The sequence below is a fragment of the Hippichthys cyanospilos genome, chromosome 18, assembly GCF_059441005.1.
Source record: "Hippichthys cyanospilos isolate Australia breed blue-spotted pipefish chromosome 18, RoL_Hcya_1.0, whole genome shotgun sequence".
NCBI classification, from domain to species: Eukaryota; Metazoa; Chordata; class Actinopteri; order Syngnathiformes; family Syngnathidae; genus Hippichthys; species Hippichthys cyanospilos.
The window spans coordinates 15,472,350-15,493,114 of NC_142386.1; the positions used below are offsets into that span (position 1 = coordinate 15,472,350).

Sequence of the window (20,765 nt, forward strand, 5' to 3'; positions counted from 1 at the left end):
TTTTCGCGTTTCGGGTCGCGACAGCCAATCAACTTCGGGAACATTCAACGGCTCACGCAGTGGGCACAAATGAATCATGGCGGCCGCGTTGCGGTCACCGGGAGCGATCCAACACGGCCAGCTGAGCTTTCAATACAAAACAGAGCCAAGCAAAAGCACTCACCTGGCTTGTAGAAAGGCGGAAGGGAGAACTTGGGACAACTGGTATGTGCAGCGTTTGCTTCACTTAACAGCTGTTGAACCGTAGTTACTGTGCTAAGCTAACGATAGCGCAACATTGTCAGCACAATATTTAGCACGGTCTCGGCCACTGCGAGTACTGCAGGCGAGTATAAACGACAAACATGCAACGGTAGGAGTTTAGAACCAAGCCCGGGTGAAGGCGTGGCGCCGCTGTCTTTTTCATTTTTTACTCTGCATGCATTAAATATTTTCAACCCACTATTTCTATGGATCACAAAGAAGTTAGGAATAAACGAAAGTCAGGGAAATTTAAACGACAAACATGCAACGGTATGAGTTTGGAGCCAAGCGCGGGTGAGGGCGTGGCGCCGCTGTCTTTTTAATTTTTTCCTCGGGCGTGCATTATATATTTTTGATATGGAGCACAAAGAAGTTATGAATAAATGAAAGTCAGTGAAATTCAAACAAAAAACATGCAACTGTGTGAGTGGGGAGTCAAGCGCAAGTGAACGCGTGTTGCCGCTGTTTTTTTCATTTATTTCTCTGCATGCATTATATGTTTTTGACCCGCTATTATGATATGGAGCACAACAAAGTTACAAATAAATGAAAGTCAGGGAAATTTAAATGACAAACATGAGTGTAGGGCTACACACTCTTAAGTCCTCAAAAAAAAAAAAAAAATCGTGTTGGGCCTGCAAATCAAGTTAATTAATCGCGCTTGGCTGTGTCTGCTTTAATACACTCGGGCCAGGTCGTTTTTTTTTTAAGGCATAAACTATAATTTATGCAGTCAGCACATGATTTGATCCATATATAAAGCGCACCGGATTATAAGGCGCACGTCAGCTTTTTAAAAACAAAAGCTGGCTTTTGTGTGCGCCTTATAGTGCGGATATACGGTAATTTGAGTAGTCAAGTAAATCTAATACAGTGGGCCCTCGTGTTACGAACTTAATCCGTTCAGCGGCTACGCTCGTAACTCGAATTGCTCGTATGACAGGCAATCCAAACCTATGTTAATTAGTGAATGTGTGCAACGCGTGCAAAAACCTTAGGTAAAAACATAACGACTTTATACACATTAAAAATTAGTTAGATAATCTACTATACAGTTAAAATAAATAACATAAATATACAAAGAAAAAATGGCATTTACCTTTGGGGCGACGTGACTTGAGCTGAGGGGAGCAGAGACCAACCCGCAGAATTTATTTATCTATTTTCTTAAACAAGAACTTTTCTCAAACTAGAACATATCACCGGCGATTTCCTTCTCTTTAATCCATAATAGAACAAGCCTCTCCATTTTGTTGTCGACCGAGGTCCGTCCCCTGGCAAGGAAAGTCTTGCCCTTAGAAGATTGCCGAGCGGTTACGGCCATACTCACAAGCAAGGTTAACTATGCGTGCTCCTCCTTCGTATTTTTTTATTATCTCCTGCTTCGTTTCTATTGTCATCATCCTCTTACTTTTTCCTTTACTGCCACTAGCAATTTTAGAAGCCATGTCTAACAGATAAAGTTTGCAAAGTCTTCACAACATTCCTTCCTTCCGTTTTTCACTCATTTTCTCTCCTTCCTTCCGTCTCGACCAGCTGTGCCATCAAGCTAGATGAAGGCGTTCGGCCAATAGCATATCGGCATTTCTGTGATTGACGTGACGCCGGCCAATAGCATATCCGCATCTCCGTGACTGTGAACTTCATCGACCAATAGCGTATCGGCATCTCCGTGACTGACACCCTGACTGAGACAGTGACTGTGACATCTTAAGAGCAATAGCATATCAGCGTTACCATGACATGTGGGAACAGTTGATTTTATTGACGCAGCACAGCGAAAAAATAGCACGGACACGTTGACCGGCATGTTGGATTGTTCGTAAGACGAAAGGTTCGTGCGTAAGGGGGGGACGAAAAACGCCTGAAATGTTCGTATAAGAGGGAGTTCGTAAACCGGGGGCCCACTGTATTCATCAAATATTAGAGGTAATGTGATATTTGACCATTAAGCCATTTTGTTTTTCACATATAATTTCTTCTAGGTTTTTTTCCAAACAATTAGCATAATTTTGTGATAAAATGTTATAGTCTGTTTAAAAGTGAAACAGGCCTCCAATTGTCAATTAAAAGATTATGTTTATCTGGCTTAGGTATTAAGGTAATCAGACCCTGCTTCATGGTTGTTGTCATCTCCTGTCTGTGTATACATTCTTTAAACAGGTGCAGTAGAATGTCCTTAATCAAATACCCAAAACATAAATAAAATTCTATTGAGAGACCATCACTTCCAGGTGATTTTCTTAACTTCATGGAGTGCACAGCATCTGTGATTTCTGAACATGAAAGCTCATCTTCACAGATCAATTTGAATTCTTCAGAAATCTGGGGAGTAGAGTTTTGAATATGTCTAATAAAGGTTTCACACTTCACATTATCAAACTTGGATGTATATAAATGGTTATAAAAGGAGGTAACATAGTTTCCTATACTTTTAGGGTCTGAACTGATGGTGACGTTTATATTAAGGGACGTAATATTATTACTTTTCCTGTTTTTTTTTCCCCAAACCAAAAAAATAACTGGATTCCCTCCCCCCCCCCCCCCCCCCCCCCCCCCCCCCCCCCCCTCTTCTAACCACTTAGCTGTGAACCTGATGAAAGTGCCCTTGGCCAGACTCACATACATTTTGTCAAGTTCCTTTCTGAGACTTTTGCGTTCTTAAATCATCTTCAGATAAGTCTTGTTTTGAAGTTAACGACTGTAGTTGGCTCATCAACAAATCTTTTTTGCTAGTATTTAGTTTTATTTCTTTACTATGCTGTAGTGCAGTTTCTCTAATTTTAAATTTAAAGAATTCCCATTTTTGAATCAAACTCATTCTTTCATTAAATCTTTTGCAAGTAACGTTACACTTTCTTTAAATTTTGCATCATTTAAGATATTATTTAATTTCCGATATCCTCAAATATTTTGTTTTTCCTTAGAACCCTTCAACCTAAGACTTATCATTTTAGTGGGGCATGAGAATGAGAAACATCTGAAATGAACTGTAAACCTTGTGAAGACATCAATCATAGATCAATTCTTGACTGAGAGCATCTACTAGAGTTTGTATATGTGTAGTCTTTGACATTGGGATTCAAGAATCTCCAAGCATCTGAAAGCAGGAGGTGATCATTTAAAAACTAATGTCGGTTTAAAACCCAATGCTAATGATGATGGAGGAGGTCACCGGTCCATTTCGTTATCTGGAGCATAGTTGAAATCCCCTCCTATTATAAGAAGGGGTTCTTTGTATTTACCTTTAAGGTCATCCAATTTTAAAGACAGCTTAGAGAACATTTCTTTGCCTGATACTGTTCTTTTCTGTTCGGTCCATAAACATTGCAAATGATAAACAGAAGTTTGTCCCCCTTTAAGACTAAGATAATCCAACACCCTCCTCTGAAGCATCAGTACATCACCATCAAATCTATTCAGTAATACGGCAACTCCAGCGGAATGAATGGAGTACATCACCATTAAATCTATTCAGTAATACGGCAACTCCAGCGGAATGATTGGAGCCATGAGAAAAATATATTGTATCCCCCCATTGTTGTATCCCCCCCATTGAATTTCCCAAAATTGTCATCATCAATACACGAATGAGTTTCTTGAAAGAAAATTATATCTTAATTACAATGCCTAAAAAGAAAAACTGCTTTCCTTTTGGTATTATCACGTAGCCTCCTTACATTATAAGGGCACAAATTAAATGTACCAAACTTAAAATGTGTCATTCAAAAAAGGAAAAAAAAAAGAATAAATAAAGCTGACATCTGAAAAGAATCTTTTTTTACTATGATAGAGAAACAATGAAATAACGTAGATAACTTACAAGCAATAAACTCCAACTATGAGTGCCATAACACAACTGTGCATTGTAAACCACTTAAACAGCAACAAGTATAGGCCTACCTTCTTAATGAAACATTGTGAGCATTAAACCCAATAAATCTAAATCTGCATTTAAAGAGTCACCCTTTTTCCTTCAATGTAGGCTTCTGGACCACGAAAACCATCACGTTTTCCTTGCTTTCTGGCTGCTTCAACTAGGGGCCAGAGTTTACTTCTCTCCATTTTGTCGGCTTGTGTTAAATCTTCTTTGATCAGCAGCTTCTTTTCTTTCAGGGTCGCATTATCCCGAGAAATCCTCCAGATCTTGTCTCTAAAAGATCGCATTGTGAATCGTATGATGGCAGGCCGATTTGCGTTATCACGGTGTACTCCCAACTCTATGCACTGTGTCCAAAAGAAAGCCCATCTTTTCCCTGTCATCAGGCGCAAGCACAGCCAGGAGCCTCATAGCTTCATCTCTGATATTCTCCGCGGGTGTTTCACTCTCTCCATACAGACGTAGGTTCCAACGCCCGCTGTAGCGCTCAGCATCCTCGCTCCTCTTCTGCAGCTGATACACTTGCGCTGACACCTCTTTCACGCGTTTCTTGTTTTCTTTCACCTCCATTTCCATTCCATTCAGCTGCTGGGACATTCGGGTGATGTCATAGGTATTCATTGTCAAGTTTTGCTCAAGTAGTAAATCGTTTGGTTAATTCAACCACTACTCTCAAAATATCAGCGTTATTTCCTCTGGTACTTCATCATCTTTAACACACCGTTTCTTTGTTCCTGGGCTCTTGCTTGGAGTTGCCGGCAACGAGGCGCATAAACCATTAAAGCCAACTTCTTTTCAAATAGTGACGCACAGTCGTTTGTTCGAGTCTCTTTTCGGCATGGTGACAGCTAGCAAGTAGGCTTATGTTAGCTTGAAATAGCGTACATAAGGTTCGTGCTATTTGTTTTTTTACTTGCTCACAATGCACTTTCTTTCAAAATGCAGGCATAAAGGTCTTAATATGTGGTTTAGTTTTCTTTTTTTAAAACATGGTACACAATTTAGTTTCGGAGCTCATCACACACCAACTGCACAGGTCGCCATTTTGAATCGACTCTGTCTGACCTGATGGGTTGATGAGACCTTATTGAGCTTGTCGGCACACTGACACATTGTGTTGATATTGTGTAAATCAAGTCGAATCGACGTGTTAACATTAGCATTTTTTCAACGTAAACGTTCGAACACTTGAAGCAACAAGATAATAATGCTCACGGGCAGCATATATTCTTTAACCTCAATAACTAATACACCCAACAAATCATTTTGGAAAAATTTATAATTTTTTTCATGTAAAATATTGAATATATTTTTCTAATTTGTTATGTTTCTATTAAATATGTACCTTGTCTATCACACTCTTCCACTTCGGTGAAAAACTACTTAGGCTTTTGCCTCTATCACTGCCATTGTAGTAGATATGCTGTAGATATGAAAGATCGATTTTTACCTGGCTGTCAGTGAATGTTAATGAGGAGCCATGCTATCACTGTTTAGTATGCCTAGCGACGTATATAAACAGATTCGGGCCAACTTAATGTCTTGGTGATTTCACTGGACACCAACCATCAAATCACATCAAATAACTGGTTATCTTTGCCATGTAAATCTAGTTGTCAGTGAAACAGTGAATGAAAATTAATAGACAAGAAATACAGTATGCTTTTGTTTAGATTAGACCAGGGGTGGCCATTGTGTCGATCACGATTGACCAGATGCCTGTCTTGCTGTTGTTAGTAGTGCCAAGGAGCTGATTAGTCGTCTGCATGATATCACCAATGGAAAAAAGAAAAAAAAAAAAACGCAGGCATGAAAAAAAAAAAAAGCACGAAAGAACGTCAATCGAGGAAAAAACACGGCCCTATTTATATGGAATGTTGCTTACGCTTGGAGGTAAAGATGATCAAATAGTACACCTTTGTCAAGGCCTTGCTTCTTGGGGGAATTCAAAATAAATGTGTTCCAAGGCTAATAGTTTCATTCATTAATTGTTATGCCACAATTTTGAAGCATTGTCTGGCTTTCTCACAACGTTTGGCTGTTGAATGAAAAAAACAGTGGCTTGACAGGCGGCAAATTCTCCGCAAGTCTCATTGCCCTCCTGGGCCAACAAGCTAAAAAAAAAAAAAAAAAAAAACTGATCCTATCCGATAATTACTGCCCGTCAAATGTGTCTGTCCTGCCTGGGTCATTTTATTTTTCCCAGCTTGAAAGGAGAAGCGATGAGTACTGCAAGTCTTAAGTACGCTGAGCGAGTCAGACTGTATCTCACTGCAGTTGGACAAATCTAAAATGTGAGTGGCACAGACCAGATGTGTATCATTCATTGTGGTTACTAAACTGTTAATATCTCTAAACATTTTTTGGTGTTATCACTGTGAAAGAAGAGGTATTAATTGAATATATGTTGGTGTATTTGTGTCCCTGGTTATTTCGTTATCAACAATAGCGCCTTACAATAATTTTGAAGTTGCCCTCCCCCACGATATATCACAGGACGTGGGCTGCTGGAAAAGTAGCACCCTAGGCTTGGACATATTTTGGAAGATTGTCCATCAAGCATCATATTTTGGAGCTAAGACCTGTTTCTTGGTGTCCAAGTATCCTGGGGATGCACTTTTACTGCCCATATTTTCTGGCTCTTTAATCATGGAGGACTATGGAGCTTCACTCCTTCTTCATTTTGTGTGTGACATCCAACAGCCACGTATGAGACCTTTAATCACAATATTTATTGTTCATTATTATTAAAAGACTCACAAAAAGCAATTGACTAAGCACCAACAACAGCTGGGATGGACTGCAAGTTGGCCTTGTGAAAAATCATGTAATCACTTTCAGCCAATCAACGACAAGAAGCAGCAGGCACTTGACTTTGACAAACTTTTTAAATATGGCGCCATTTATGCCTGTCTTGTACACCAGATGTAATGACAAAATGTCCATGAAATGGGATGAATTCTCTGCTCAGCCACTGTCTCAACTCTTTGTGTGTCTCAGCCTCTACGTTCACGTCTGATGTCGAGCAGGAGGACAAAGGGGAGCAGAATGCCCTGTTAAAGGTCTCAGATTTCCCATCTGACCTGCGGGAACTCCTGCCCGGCATCAAGGTTTGGTCTGACTGGATGCTGGGTCACCCAGCCCAGTGGAACCCGCCACCCTGCAGCATAGAGTGAGCCCTGCTTCTTCTCCTTGCTGCCACTTTCTACTGGCTCTCATTTTGTCCCTCATGTCCTCCTCCTTCGTCCCACAGCAACAGCCTAGACATGTGGCAGTGCCTGGCCTGCTTGTGCAACATGCTAGCTCGTGTGGATCATGGTGAGGTACCACTCTATAAAGTGGACATGGATGAGGTGGAGGGCGATGAGGAGCTGATTGAGCTGCAGCTGAAGGAGGACCGGTTACTCGCCGGCTTCGTTCCCCTCTTGGCCGCGCCAGAGGAGCCCTGCTACGTAGACCAACATGCTGACATGGTACGTCACCCACAATCAAGCTCATGAGTTTGAAGAAACACCATTGCACTAGCACAAATATTCAGAAAACACATCTACAACCATTGACAAAAGCAACACGGGTGCACATCAACATTATAATAGTCATGAGTTATCTCACAGGTGCTCATTCTTGCTCCGCAGCACCAATTTCAACATCCACAAATGAGACTGGCACATTTCCTTTTGTTAACACAACTTTTAACCTTCATCAAGGTAACAGTCTAACATCAAAGAAAAAGAGAAAAGTGCATGGTGAACTCTTTTCACATCATTTTAAGAAAGCTAAAGATGTGTGTTTTTATGTAATTAGTGAACCAGCATTCAACTAGGAAAGAATATTTAAAAAAAAAAAAAAACTTTTTGATACCAAAAAACCTTTCTAATGGAGACCTGGCCATGATGCAGCAAAAAAAGAAAAAAACATGGCGTTACAAATTGAATTTTACAAAGGCTTTATGAAAAACAAGTGCATCTTGTAGAATTTTCAGAGTCAAGATTTAAACAAAAGTTAATTCTCAGGCTTTTTTGGAGAATATTCCATGCATAAGAAACAGAGTAAACAAAAACTTTTACCCAACTCTGTATGAGCATTGGTGACCAAAATCAACAAATAATCTTGTGACATTTAGTGGCACAACTTTTCTTTGTAGAGTGACTTTCACATGTCAAGTCAGTGTTTATTTTTATAGCCCCGAATCACCGCAGTCTCAAAAGGCTTCACAGGTGAAAAAGAAGTCATATAATACATCATAAATTCACCAGGATTCCCTGAACAAAGCTCCCAGAAGTGGAGGGAAAAACTCAAAATCCCCCATCTGGGGAAAATAAGAACCCTTCGGAAAGGTGAGAGGAGCCCCCTTCCATGCTGAGTGCTAAAAATAACACACTGTGCCATATTAGGCGGATAGTGTCCAGTGCAAAGATGCCTTGACGGCAAGCGAGGCCATTAGATAAGATCCTCCTCACAGTCTGGCCTAGTGGGTCCATCCTAACAAAAGTGCCATGGTGGTCTCATCTCAAAACCCGCATTGATCGATTTGTGCAGGTCCGCATGGCAGTGTTCATTTCATCTCTAACCATCTAGCTCCCTCTCCAAACCGGGAGAAAGAGGCGGGAAAGAGAAGAAGAAAGCTGCATTCAGGCAGACCCATTAACTAAATCCTATCAGTGTATAAATGTATTTCTACATGGGCTGTAATGATTTCTACTAAGGTGGCTACGCGAACTTCCATAGCTAGAGCATTCCAGACCACTGGCGCGTGAATGGAAAAAGCCTGATTAAGCTGACTTATTTTTAGCCCGTGGGGGTCATAAACAAACCAGCGTTTTGTGACCAAAGTTGTTGGGACAGACATACGGTGATACTAATTGGACAAGATAGGAAGGAGCTAAACCATGTAAAATTGTATAAGTAACAACACCTAAAAATCACATCTCAGATATACTGGAAACCAATGCAGGTTGATTAGTATCAGGGTAATACAATCGAACTCTCTCATACTTGTCAAAGAGTGTCGCTGCTGCATTTTGTACTGACTGCAGACTTTTGATGCAAGACATGGGAAGTCCAGAAAACATTGTTACAATAGTCACAGCGTGACGTAACAAACGCATGAATTCTTGTTTCAGCATTGCTTGGAGACAGAATGGAGTGAATTTTGATGATATTGCGAAGGTGAAAGATCGCAGTTCTCGTTGTGTTCTTAACGTGTGAAAAGAGAGTTGAGTCCATTATCACGGAAAGGGTTGTTGCTTAGCCACTTCGGGCAAAAGTACAATTATTCAGTGTTCAAAGTGGTATTCTTAAGCAAGTTCTGGTGATGAGCATGGCCAATAACTACCATCACTATTTTACTGGGGTTGAGAAGCAGAAAATTGAAAGACATCCCATGGTTTAATATCGGAAAGGCAGACCTCCATGTTCCAACACATATTGGATTTGTTATTTCTAAAGGCATGTTTAGCTGGGCATCATCAGCATAGCAATGAAAACTATTATCGTATGTATGTATAATATCACCAAGAAGGAGCATGTATATGTTAAACGGTAAAGGATCAAATACTGACCCCTGAGGGACACTACACGAAATGGTAAAAGATTCAGCGATTGGATCGCCATGAGAGCACAATGCGTCCCTTCTGAGATCTGAAACAAAGTGCCGACCCTGAGATACAAACACATGATTCAAGACGTTCTATAAATATATGATGATCAATAGTCAGAAGCAGCACTACAATCAAGTAATAATCATTTTGATGTTGGAATCCATGGCCAAGAGAAGATCAATTGTCACTTTTACAAGGGCTGTCTCAGTTCACTGGTTGGCCCTAAATCCTTGACTGAAGGAGTTAAAATCTACTGTTATCAGCCATGTAATTGCTAAGTTGTTTTGCTACAACTTTCTTGAGAATTTTTGCAATAAATGGAAGATGTGACTGGTCTATAATTAGAGAGATTCTCAAGATCAAGGTAAGGTCGCTTAAGTAGTGGTTGAAAGGCGGCGGTCTTAAAAACTTCTGGTACCATGCCAGAGGAGAGTGACAAATTTTTAATATTCAAGACAAATGATCCTAAAATCGGAAACAAATCTTTTAACGAATTTGCCTGGAAACGGTTCCAGCATGCAGGATGTCGGCTTTCACATCACTCCCTTTATAGTCTTCATGTGTCTCTTTGCTTTCAGGCCATCGCCGCCGACTGCAAACGGGTGACTGTGCTCAAGTACTTCTTAGAGGCACTTTGTGGACAGGAAGAACCTCTACTGGCCTTCAAGGGTGGAAAATATGTTTCAGTGGCTCCGGCCCCTCCCTCTCTGGATTCCAGGGTCAGGCGGGACTTGCTGTCAGACCAAGAGGTCATGTGATGCCTTTGGACACACAGGAGATCCTAAAATTGCGCGCACTTGTAGAATTAAGACAAAAGCTAAACGCTTGTCGACTTGATTAAGCTTCCTTGGAAAGTTTTTTTTTTTTTGTTTGTCAAGAATTTGTTTTTTTCATTTTACACTTAATTTTCATTTTTAATGTAAAAAAAAAATGTATTGCAGGCAATATAGTTTCATTTAATTTAAAAAATGAATAAGTGACTGATGTCAACAAGTCGTCAATTTGAGGGATGGTTTTTTTTTTTTGGTCATAGGCTGATGTTATCGTGGAGTCATCTCTGTCGGGGTCGGAAGGCGAGGAAGAGTACAATGATGCCGAGGCGGCAGCAGACAGCGAAAGCAACATCAGACAGCTGAAGGCACGACACCACGCCCTCACTAACAAGCTGGTGCAGCAGCAGAAGCGCCACCAGAAAATACAAGTAAATGCTCTTGACTCATTCCAAACACCAGCAGGAACAGAGAATTTAAAGTGACAATATGTAATATATAGACTGTTATTCATTTTGAAAACTCATTATAAATTTCAATAAGGTGAAAATAATTGTGCTCTATCCAATCAACATATATGTTTAGAGATATTACTATGTTTAGTATGTGCTATTCGTATTACTCGTATTACATGTTTCTTTTAGCTACAGACTGTGTTGGGAGTAATGCATTACAAATTAATGTACCGTATTATAAGGCACACCCTCAATTAATGACATACAGTCGGCCCCCGGCTTACGAGCACCCTGATTTACGAACAATTCGCCTTACGAGCGTGGATCAGGGAGATTTTTGTCCTCCGCTTACGAACAAACCTCTCGCCTTACGAGCAATTCGACATTCCGGCCATTGAGTATGTAGAAATGTTCTCGTTAAATTGCGTCAATAAAATCAACAGTAGCGACATCATCAATCGTTAGTAGATACTTGTGGCAGTAACGCGAACGCTATTGGTCTTACAACGTCACACTGACTGTCTCACTCACGGTGTCTAAATATATTACCATTTAAGTGTAGTGTTTGTACAGCTAAAGGGAAAAACAGCTGACATGAAATTAAATGTGCCGATTGCAGGACAAAGAATTGTCATTGGTTTAAATGTGTGTTTTTTTTTTTTAAATTAATTGTCAATACATTCCAACCGTTTAAAAAAAAAGTGCGAATAATTATCAGTCAGTCACGGAGATGCGAATATGCTATTGGTCAATTAAGGTCACCCGGTCTCACTCACGGAGATGCTATTGGCCGGCGTCACACGTCAATCACAGAAATGCCGATATGCTATTGGCCGAACGCCTTTATCTAGCTTGATGGGACAGGATGGAAGGAAGGAGAGAAAATTAGTGAAAAACGGAATGTTGTGAAGACTTTGCAAACTTTATCTGTTAGACATAGCTTCTAAAATTACTAGCAGCGGTAAAGAAAGAAATAAGAGGATGATGTTTTAGTATCTGCGTGATTTGCACCCTGACTGAAAGAGTTACTGTAACACTGTAAGACCAATAGCATATCTATCGCCGTGTTAACTATGAGCGTTGGACTCTGCCCCCCTCTGCTTACACCCAGCTCAAGTCTCGTCGTTTCAAAGGTAAAAGCTATTTATCCATTGTATTTATTATATAATGCAAGTGTACAGCAGATTATGTCACTCAATTTTAATATATGTATACAGTGTGTCGTTTTTACCTAAGGCTTCGACGCGCGTTGCACGCATTCACGAATTAACATGGGTTTGGATTGCCCGCTATACGAGCAATTCGAGATACGAGCGTAGCCGCTGAACGGATTAAGTTCGTAACCCGGGGGCCCACTGTATTTTAAAAATTTTTCCATACATAAGGCACACTGCATTATAAGGCGCAACAGTAGAAGCAGTCAGACTTCAGTAGTAGATTACAAACCAGCTTTCTGACAACTCCATTCACCCCAAAAATGAACAAACAACGGTCTTATGTTTTCTTATATTTGTATACCCGTGGCAGTTTATCTTTTAACAGCAAGGTATAAACTGTAGTGCAACATTTATATCAGGGAACTTTTCCTTCAGTGCAGGTAAAGCTTACTTTATCAGTTCATTCCCCATCTACGAATCCCAATATTGATCCATATATAAGGCGCACCGGATTATAAGGCGCACCATCTGCTTTTTAAAAATATTAAGGCTTTTAGGTGCGCCTTATAGTGTGGAAAATACGGTAAGTACTGTAATGCATTACTTTTTACTGTAACACGGTAATGTAATATATTACACACAAATAAATTGTAATATTGTACTTGTTACAAATTAGTAATTAGCATTACAATGCATTTTTAGCATGAAAGTTGATGAGGGGGGGTTCGCTTTTTCGTTTTTTTCGACAAGAGAAAAGTTACACAAGCTTATGAAGGTAAAGGCTTTCAACATCCCATAATACTAATGAAGACTCGGGCAGGGAAAGATGTCTCTCGTTGCAAGTAACACTCCTGGTAATTCTCTTCCCCAAATTCGCCAAACACTCCGCGAGAGCGGAGGCGAAAAGTCTGGGGCAAAATGTTTACTTGCTGCGCTACTACAACTGAGATGAAATGGCAGGTTGAATGTGGACAATATGTACACAAGATGGACATACGACCATTACTTTCAGTTAGCGATAAAGACAAGAATATAGTCATTAGGTGCACTTTGTGCGCGACACCTAAAAAGCTGTCCACTGCACGAAATAGGACCAGTAATTCCACGAACCATTTCGAGCGGGGCCATAGTAACAAGAAGTTAACGTAAAGAAAACACACGGAGGATTGCGCTCTCTCGCTAAGGGATGACACTTCGACATTAAGAGGTTAGAAGAATCGTTAGGAGATATGCTGCCACTTTCCACAGTGGATTCACCAGCATTTGGAAACCTTGTCAGCAAGATCCCTGTCACAATAGCAATAATGACAAGGTAAGCTAACGCTAATTTTTACTGTACAATTGCTGTAAATAATAGTCTATAAATATTTCTGGTCAATGTATATCAAGGTGAAGCACACAAAATGTTAGCCAGTACGTTAAATACCTTAACAATGATGTAGGCTAGCTGCTAATGTTAGCCCCTACGAAACCATCTGTTTTTGAAACATACCTGTATGCCTCTAACCTAGCCAACTTTTCTTGAATTGAAATATAAACATTGTAATTGTGAAATGCACTAAATGTTTTTGCCTACAGCATAAACAGCGCATCATTATGCTGAGAAGCTATGTTATAAAGGCATTCAAATGCAAAAAAAAAAGATTTTGTATCTTGTCTGTAAAAGTTTACAATACAATGCAGATGAAATGATTTGTACTGTTTTTAGGCTTTAGCCAACGTTTCACTGAATGTGTAATGAGCGTAATGAGCTACATTTTGAATGGCAAATCCATATTTCCAGTTATAGTGGTGAGAGTAACATAAAATGCAATATTAAAATAATAATATATAATAAATAAATAATAAAATGCAATAGTAGTGTAATGCATTTCAAATACAATCATATTGTAATGTAATTAATTACTTTGAAATGACAGTAATAAGTAATAAATAATGCATTACAGTTTTGAAGTAACTTGCCCAACACTGGCTACAGAAATCGAAGGAGAAAAACCTTTGCCAACGTAATTCAAATCACGTTTTGGATGTCAGGTTTTTGGCTTTTGAAAACGAGTCTGCCCCATTGCGAGACTGATTGACAGAACAAGGCTTTTATGGTGGAAGTAGACTCTCATCGACATGAAATGGTAGAATTGTACTATTAATGATTACACATCAAGTTTTCTCGTTTTTACCCAAGATCTCTTTGTCATGAGATTTCGTCTGCAATATGTGGTTATAGAAAAAAAAGCCTCCTAAAAGTTCTATCTTTAGGCCCAAAACAACATTATCTTGGCAAATTTGTTAGTATCAGTGACAAGTCAAGTCATACATAATCAGGCAACAATGAGCCAAAACAAAACGCTTCGGAAGGTCGGGAAGAGGAACAAATGTTTTACATATTGAACCCGAGCGGACTTTTGGAGCCTTATATCAAATCAATGAAAAAAATGATAATGTAGGCCACATGTAAGTTCATTCTATTATTTTAATACATATTACTGTGACATTTGTTAATATCTGTTGTTGTTTTTTTTTGTTTTTTTGTTTTTGCTCAGATCTTGTAAATACAGCGTGAAACTTAAATTTTGTCTTTTTTTACTGAGCGATTGATGTCTGGGACTCCAAACATTTCTGCTGGGACCCATAGTTTTTTAGTATTGCGAGTGACGGGGACCCATCACTTTTCAGAGGTAAAATGAGCCCTAATGAGTTGTGTTGATGCCTGGTCATTTTCTATGGCTGGATGGTTGTCCTACACTCTACTTGACTCCTTAGAGTTATGTTTTCATTTTCTTTATATCCGCAGAAGCCCGGGATAACTAACCAGTTTTGACATATTTGCCTAAGCTTTGTAGGTTACATGCTATTATGCACTGAAACCAATGGCAAATTGTATTTGTATTTGCTAACGCTTAGCTTCACATAGCGCATGTATGGTCTCTCTGAAGCTGTAGTGTGTGTGCTGCTTTCACGAAACACCAGCAAACACAACCGTAAATATTCCACCCTGCGTCTTCAAAGAAGCAGGGTTTAAAAAAAGCAGGGTGGCTGTTTTTTTTAAGTGACTTTATCAATTATTGCTGAAAAAAGCCACAAACGTAGCAATTATGATTCAAAATGCAACGCTGCAAATTTAGTGGCTTTGAAAGCAACTTGGAAAATCCAGCAATTATTGGGTGATAATATCGGTATACGTTTCAACATATTTCATTATGAAGTGGCACAATATCGCAATATGGCATTTAATTTCCAATTTATTGCATATCAATTTTGAGACGCCTTGTTTTCGTAATATTTTCTTATAACAAAGTAATGTATTTGATAACTATCCATTTCTTCTTGGTTTTCTGCATCTTTTTTTTTCTTACCCAACACAAGGGACATCACAGGTCTGGCATGTGTCGCTTATGGTTTGAATGCCAAAATGGCTGACCAAGACTAAGTCAAATTTGTTTGCAATGAGGGCAAAATCGTCTCTCCGAGAAAGAATTTGGTCTTAAAAAGAGAAAGACTGACAACATCATGCAGAAAGATGCCGTGTGTTTTCATTGCCAACAAACTATGTTCAAGTGGTGGAGGACCAATTTGACAGCGCACATGCGATATAACTATCCAGCCACAGCAAGCATGTCCGAAGTAGGGTCCATTGGGCACACATAATATTGAAATTAAAAGAAGTGCTACTGGCAGCAGTCAATGATCCATAAAAGACTTGTTTTCAAACAATTTAACAAAGGAGTATGACAGCAAGATCCCAAGAGCTGACCAACAAAGTGAATAATTATGTAAATTATGAAATAGATCATTTTATTTTCCATCACAATTCATGAAGTCAGGTCATGCTTAAAATAAAAAAAAAAGTACATATGATGCAAATTTTATAAAAGAGTATTTGTGTGGACAGAAATATCAAAGATGTACTACTTAAGAAAAATAACAAATACATAGAACAGAGCAGACGGGGTCACAGAGGTAAGGTTTTCAAACTTGATTATTTAGTCTCACAAAGTTCAAACAAACAATATCAAAAACAGGTCGTCAAAAGACAGTAACAGATACCAGGTTGGTTCTCGGAGTTCAAAACTACTTTCCTCACAAAGTACAAATAAAAGGTGAAAAAAATAGAGGATCGGAATGCAGAAAGGTGAAATAACACCTTTTGAAAGTCATTACAAAAGCGGATTGTGTTGTCGGGGTTGTCTGTAAGGACAATGGGGATCAACCACGCACTTTTGGAGGGTTGGATCACTCCGAAATCCAGCATCTTTCTTACCTCCTCGTCACTGTCTGTTTTCGGGTTTGGTCTGTCCTCTGGTTCACTGTCTTGCCTGGCTGGGTTCGAATCATGTGTCCTACTAGGTGGGTACAACCTGGGGTGGAGGAGAAGATATCTTGGTTCCCGTCCACTAGCTCCTTAGCCTGCTGGAGTTGATGGGGTTCCAGGTCCAGGCCAAACTGCACCTCGTCCCGGGAAGGGGTATCCGTAACTCTGGGTGGAAGACAGGCCAATAACGCCTCCCGTTTTTGTCATAACCCAAATAAAGCAGTCATTAAAAACAAAATACCATGTATAATTCTCTTTAAAAGTGATCATCACAGATTTCTTTTTTTCCCCAAAAAGCAATTATAAACAGATTTTGAAAACTCGTGCTGCTGTTAGGTTGATTAGGAACAACTCTTTTTGGCTATCTCTCCTTAAAAACAGCGAGCATCAAAGGCAGGAAAGTTCATATGCATTGTCCTGTTTTTTTTTGTTTGTTTTTTTCTGGTGAATGCATTTAGAACTTTTCTTTGTTCTTGTGTGTATTAGGCAGTACTGCAGACAAACAGGCAGCTACAGATGGAGGTTCAGCCTCTTTTCCTGGTGCCCGACACCAACGGCTTCATCGACCACCTGGTGGCGCTGAAGAAGCTCCTCTACTGTGGAAGTTACATCGTCGTGGTGCCGCTCATTGGTAAAATTCCATCTACCATTTTTCTTTTCTTTTTTTTTTTTTTTTCTTTTTTTTTTTAAATTGCTTTCCCGGACAGAGGGTTTGTGAACACAACTGTGCTGACTTCCCAATGCAGTTTGGAGGATAGACAAGGATTCTTCAAAATAGGAATCAAGCTATTTTTTTTGCCATTTTTTGCTTAGGTTTCCTCTAAAACCAAAAAATAAAACTCATCAAATACAGTACTGTTATTCCCAAAACATAGGATGCACCTGTATATGGAAGGCACCTGGAATTTTAGGGTCAAATTCTGGTATTTTCTATGTTACTTAATATAGAACGCACCAACGGTTTAGTGACAATGTAAAAACTATAGCAATACAGAATAACTCTCATTTTTGTGAATTCTTCATGTTTTTTTGTGTTCATATCCATAATTTATATATTTGTTGTAGGTTAAGCGTGTTTCAGATTTCCCACATTGTGAGTGGACCATAAACGCCTCGGGAGCATAACGTTGAATGCGCTCGAAGCAGTTTTTCTTTTTCCTCCCAACACTGGTTGACTCCTTTTTGCCATAGATACCAGAAGATGTGCACCATCCATGTTTCACCAAGTTTATGATTCTGTGTGTATATATTCCAAAAGACCACAATTGATAAACGAGCCAAATGGAGTACACTTCCTTGTTCTCTAACCGGTGCTGGAGATATAACTTTCACATGATCCTCTATTATATAATATTCCTATGTGTGAACAAAAATGGATGTTGGTTCAGTCTGATTGCTTTTTTTTTTTTAATGTCATAACATCAGATAACATCAGCTGCTATTAGTTGCAGCAGGCGCTTGCTGCCTAACAACCAACTGATATCCGCCCTCTAGCTCGTCCCGTTACGGTAATTATTGTAAGTGAAAATATTGCTGATATAAAAATGCACATCCATGCGTCAAAACTCAGCTTATGTGTGGCTTAAGTATTAAGGGTTTTTTATATTTTTTGTCCCCCACTTACGCACAAACCTTTCGTCTTACGAACAATCCGACATGCCACCGGTAAATGTGTTCGCACAATTATTTTCGCTTTGCTGCATCAACTAAATTAATTGTTCACGCTTGTCACGGTAACGCTATTACATTAACGCTATTGCTCTTACAATGTCACAGTCACTGTCTCAGTCACGGTGTCAGTCACGGAGATGCCGATATGCTATTGGTTGATTAAGGTCACAGTCCCGGTCTCACTCATGGAGATGCGAATATACTATTGGCCGGCGTCACGTCAATCACAGAAATGCCGATATGCTTGGCCGAACGCCTTCATCTAGCTGAGTGTTTCCCAACTTTTTGATCGCTGCGTCACATTTAAAGCCTTGAGGGTGCTGTCCGCGGCACAGTCATTGCCGTAAATTTAGACAGCGGACCGGGGGGATAATTTCCCGCGGCACAACTGACAATATCTGTGCCGCTGTGCCGCGGCACACAGCAGTTGAAAAACATGGATCTAGTTTGATGGCACAGCTGGTCGGTGTGTTGTGAAGACTTTGCAAACTTTATTTGTTAGACGTGGCTGTTAAAATTGCTAGTAGCGGTAAAGGAAGAAGTAAGTGGATGATGACATTAGAAACGAAGCAGGAGATAATAAAAAAAAATACGAAGGAGGTGCACGCATAGTTAACCTTGCTCGTGAGTATGGCCGTAACCGCTCGGCAATCTTCTAAGGGCAAGACTTTCCTTGCCGGGGTACGGACCTCGGTCGACAACAAAATGGAGAGGCTTCTTCTATTATGGATTAAAGAGAAGGAAATCGCCAGTGATATGTTCTAGTTTGAGAAAAGTTCCCGTTTAAGAAAATAAATAAATAAATTCTGCGGGTTGGTCTCTGCTCCCCTCCGCCTCCACCCAGCTCAAGTCACGTCGCCCCAAAGGTAAATGTCATTTTTCCTTTGTATATGTTATTTAATTTAACTGTACAGCAGATTATGTTACTCATTTTTAATATGTGTATAAAGTCGTGATGTTTTTACCTAAGGTTTTTGCACGCGTTGCACGCATTCACTAATTAACATAGGTTTGGATTGCCCGTCATACGAGCAGTTCGAGTTACGAGCGTACCCGCTGAACGGATTAAGTTCATAACACGGGGGCCCACTGTACATATATATATATATATATATATATATATATATATATATATATATATATATATATATATATATATATATATATACACACATATATATACACACATATATATACACATACAGTGGGGCAAATAAGTATTTAGTCAACCACTAATTGTGCAAGTTCTCCAACTTGGAAAGATTAGAGAGGTAAACCTCAACCATGAGAGACAGAATGTGGAAAAAAAAAAAACAGAAAGTCACATTGATTTTTAAAGAATTTATTTGCAAATTGTGGTGGAAAATAAATATTTAGTCACCAACAAACAAGCAAGATTCATGGCTGTGAAAGAGGGCTAACTTCTTCTAATGAGGTCTAACAAGGTCTAATGATGGTTCACTCGTTACCTGTATTAATGGCACCTGTTTTAACTCATTATCGGTATAAAAGACACCTGTCCACAACCAATCATTCAAGTCAAGTCAGCCACACTCCAAACTCCACTATGGCCAAGACCAAAGAGCTGTCGAAGGACACCAGAGACAAAATTATAGACCTGCACCAGTCTGGGAAGACTGAATCTGCAATAGGTAAAACGCTTGGTGTAAAAAAATCAACTGTGGGAGCAATTATTAGAAAATGGAAAACATACAAGACCACTGATAATCTCCCTCGATCTGGGGCTCCATGCAAGATCTCACCCTGTGGCGTCAAAATGATAACAAGAACGGTGAGCAAAAATCCCAGAGCCACACGGGGGGACCTAGTGAGTGACCCACAGAGAGCTGGGACCACAGTAACAAAGGCTACTATCAGTAAGACAATGCGCCGCCAGGGACTCAAGTCCTGCACTGCCAGACGTGTCCCCCTGCTGAAGCCAGTACACGTCCAGGCCCGTCTGCGGTTCGCCAGAGAGCATTTGGATGATCCAGAAGAGGACTGGGAGAATGTTTTTGGTCATATGAAACCAAAATAGAACTTTTTGGTAGAAATGCAGGTTCTCGTGTTTTGTGAAGCGTGGGGGTGGAAATATCATGCTTTGGGGCTGTTTTTCTGCAAAGGGACCAGGACGGTTGATCTGTGTAAAGGGTAGCATGAATGGGGCCATGTATTGAGAGATTTTGAGTGAAAATCTCCTTCCATCAGCAAGGGCATTGAAGATGAGACGTGGCTGGGTCTTTCAGCATGACAATGATCCCAAACACACTGCCAGGGCAACAAAGGAGTGGCTTCGTAAGAAGCATTTCAAGGTCCTGGAGTGGCCTAGCCAGTCTCCAGCTCTCAACCCTATAGAAAATCTGTGGAGGGAGTTCAAAGTCTGTGTTGCCCAACGACAGCCCCAAAACATCACTGCTCTTGAGGAGATCTGCATGGAGGAACGGGCCAAAATACCAGCAACAGTGTGTGAAAAGCTTGTGAAGAGTTACAGAAAACGTTTGGTCTCCGTTATTGCCAACAAAGGGTACATAACAAAGTATTGAGATGAACTTTTGGTCTTGACCAAATACTTATTTTCCTCCACAATTTGCAAATAAATTCTTTAAAAATCAAACAATGTGACTTTCTGGTTTTTTTTCCCACATTCTGTCTCTCATGGTTGAGGTTTACCCATGTTGAC

General features: G+C 39.9%; 1 protein-coding gene and 1 pseudogene across 1 annotated transcript in view; both read left to right on the forward strand.

Moving 5' to 3' along the window:
- smg6 (SMG6 nonsense mediated mRNA decay factor) overlaps positions 1-20,765 on the forward strand; it is a 42,305-nt gene that overhangs the window by 18,025 nt on the left and 3,515 nt on the right. Inside the window, exons 12-16 of the mRNA XM_088441506.1 lie at positions 7,124-7,295; positions 7,377-7,596; positions 10,302-10,472; positions 10,757-10,924; positions 16,901-17,045. Coding sequence (XP_088297632.1) covers positions 7,124-7,295; positions 7,377-7,596; positions 10,302-10,472; positions 10,757-10,924; positions 16,901-17,045 — 876 coding nt within the window. The remainder of the gene's footprint in view (positions 1-7,123; positions 7,296-7,376; positions 7,597-10,301; positions 10,473-10,756; positions 10,925-16,900; positions 17,046-20,765) is intronic.
- Positions 19,353-20,163, forward strand: LOC148409141 (uncharacterized; annotated as a pseudogene).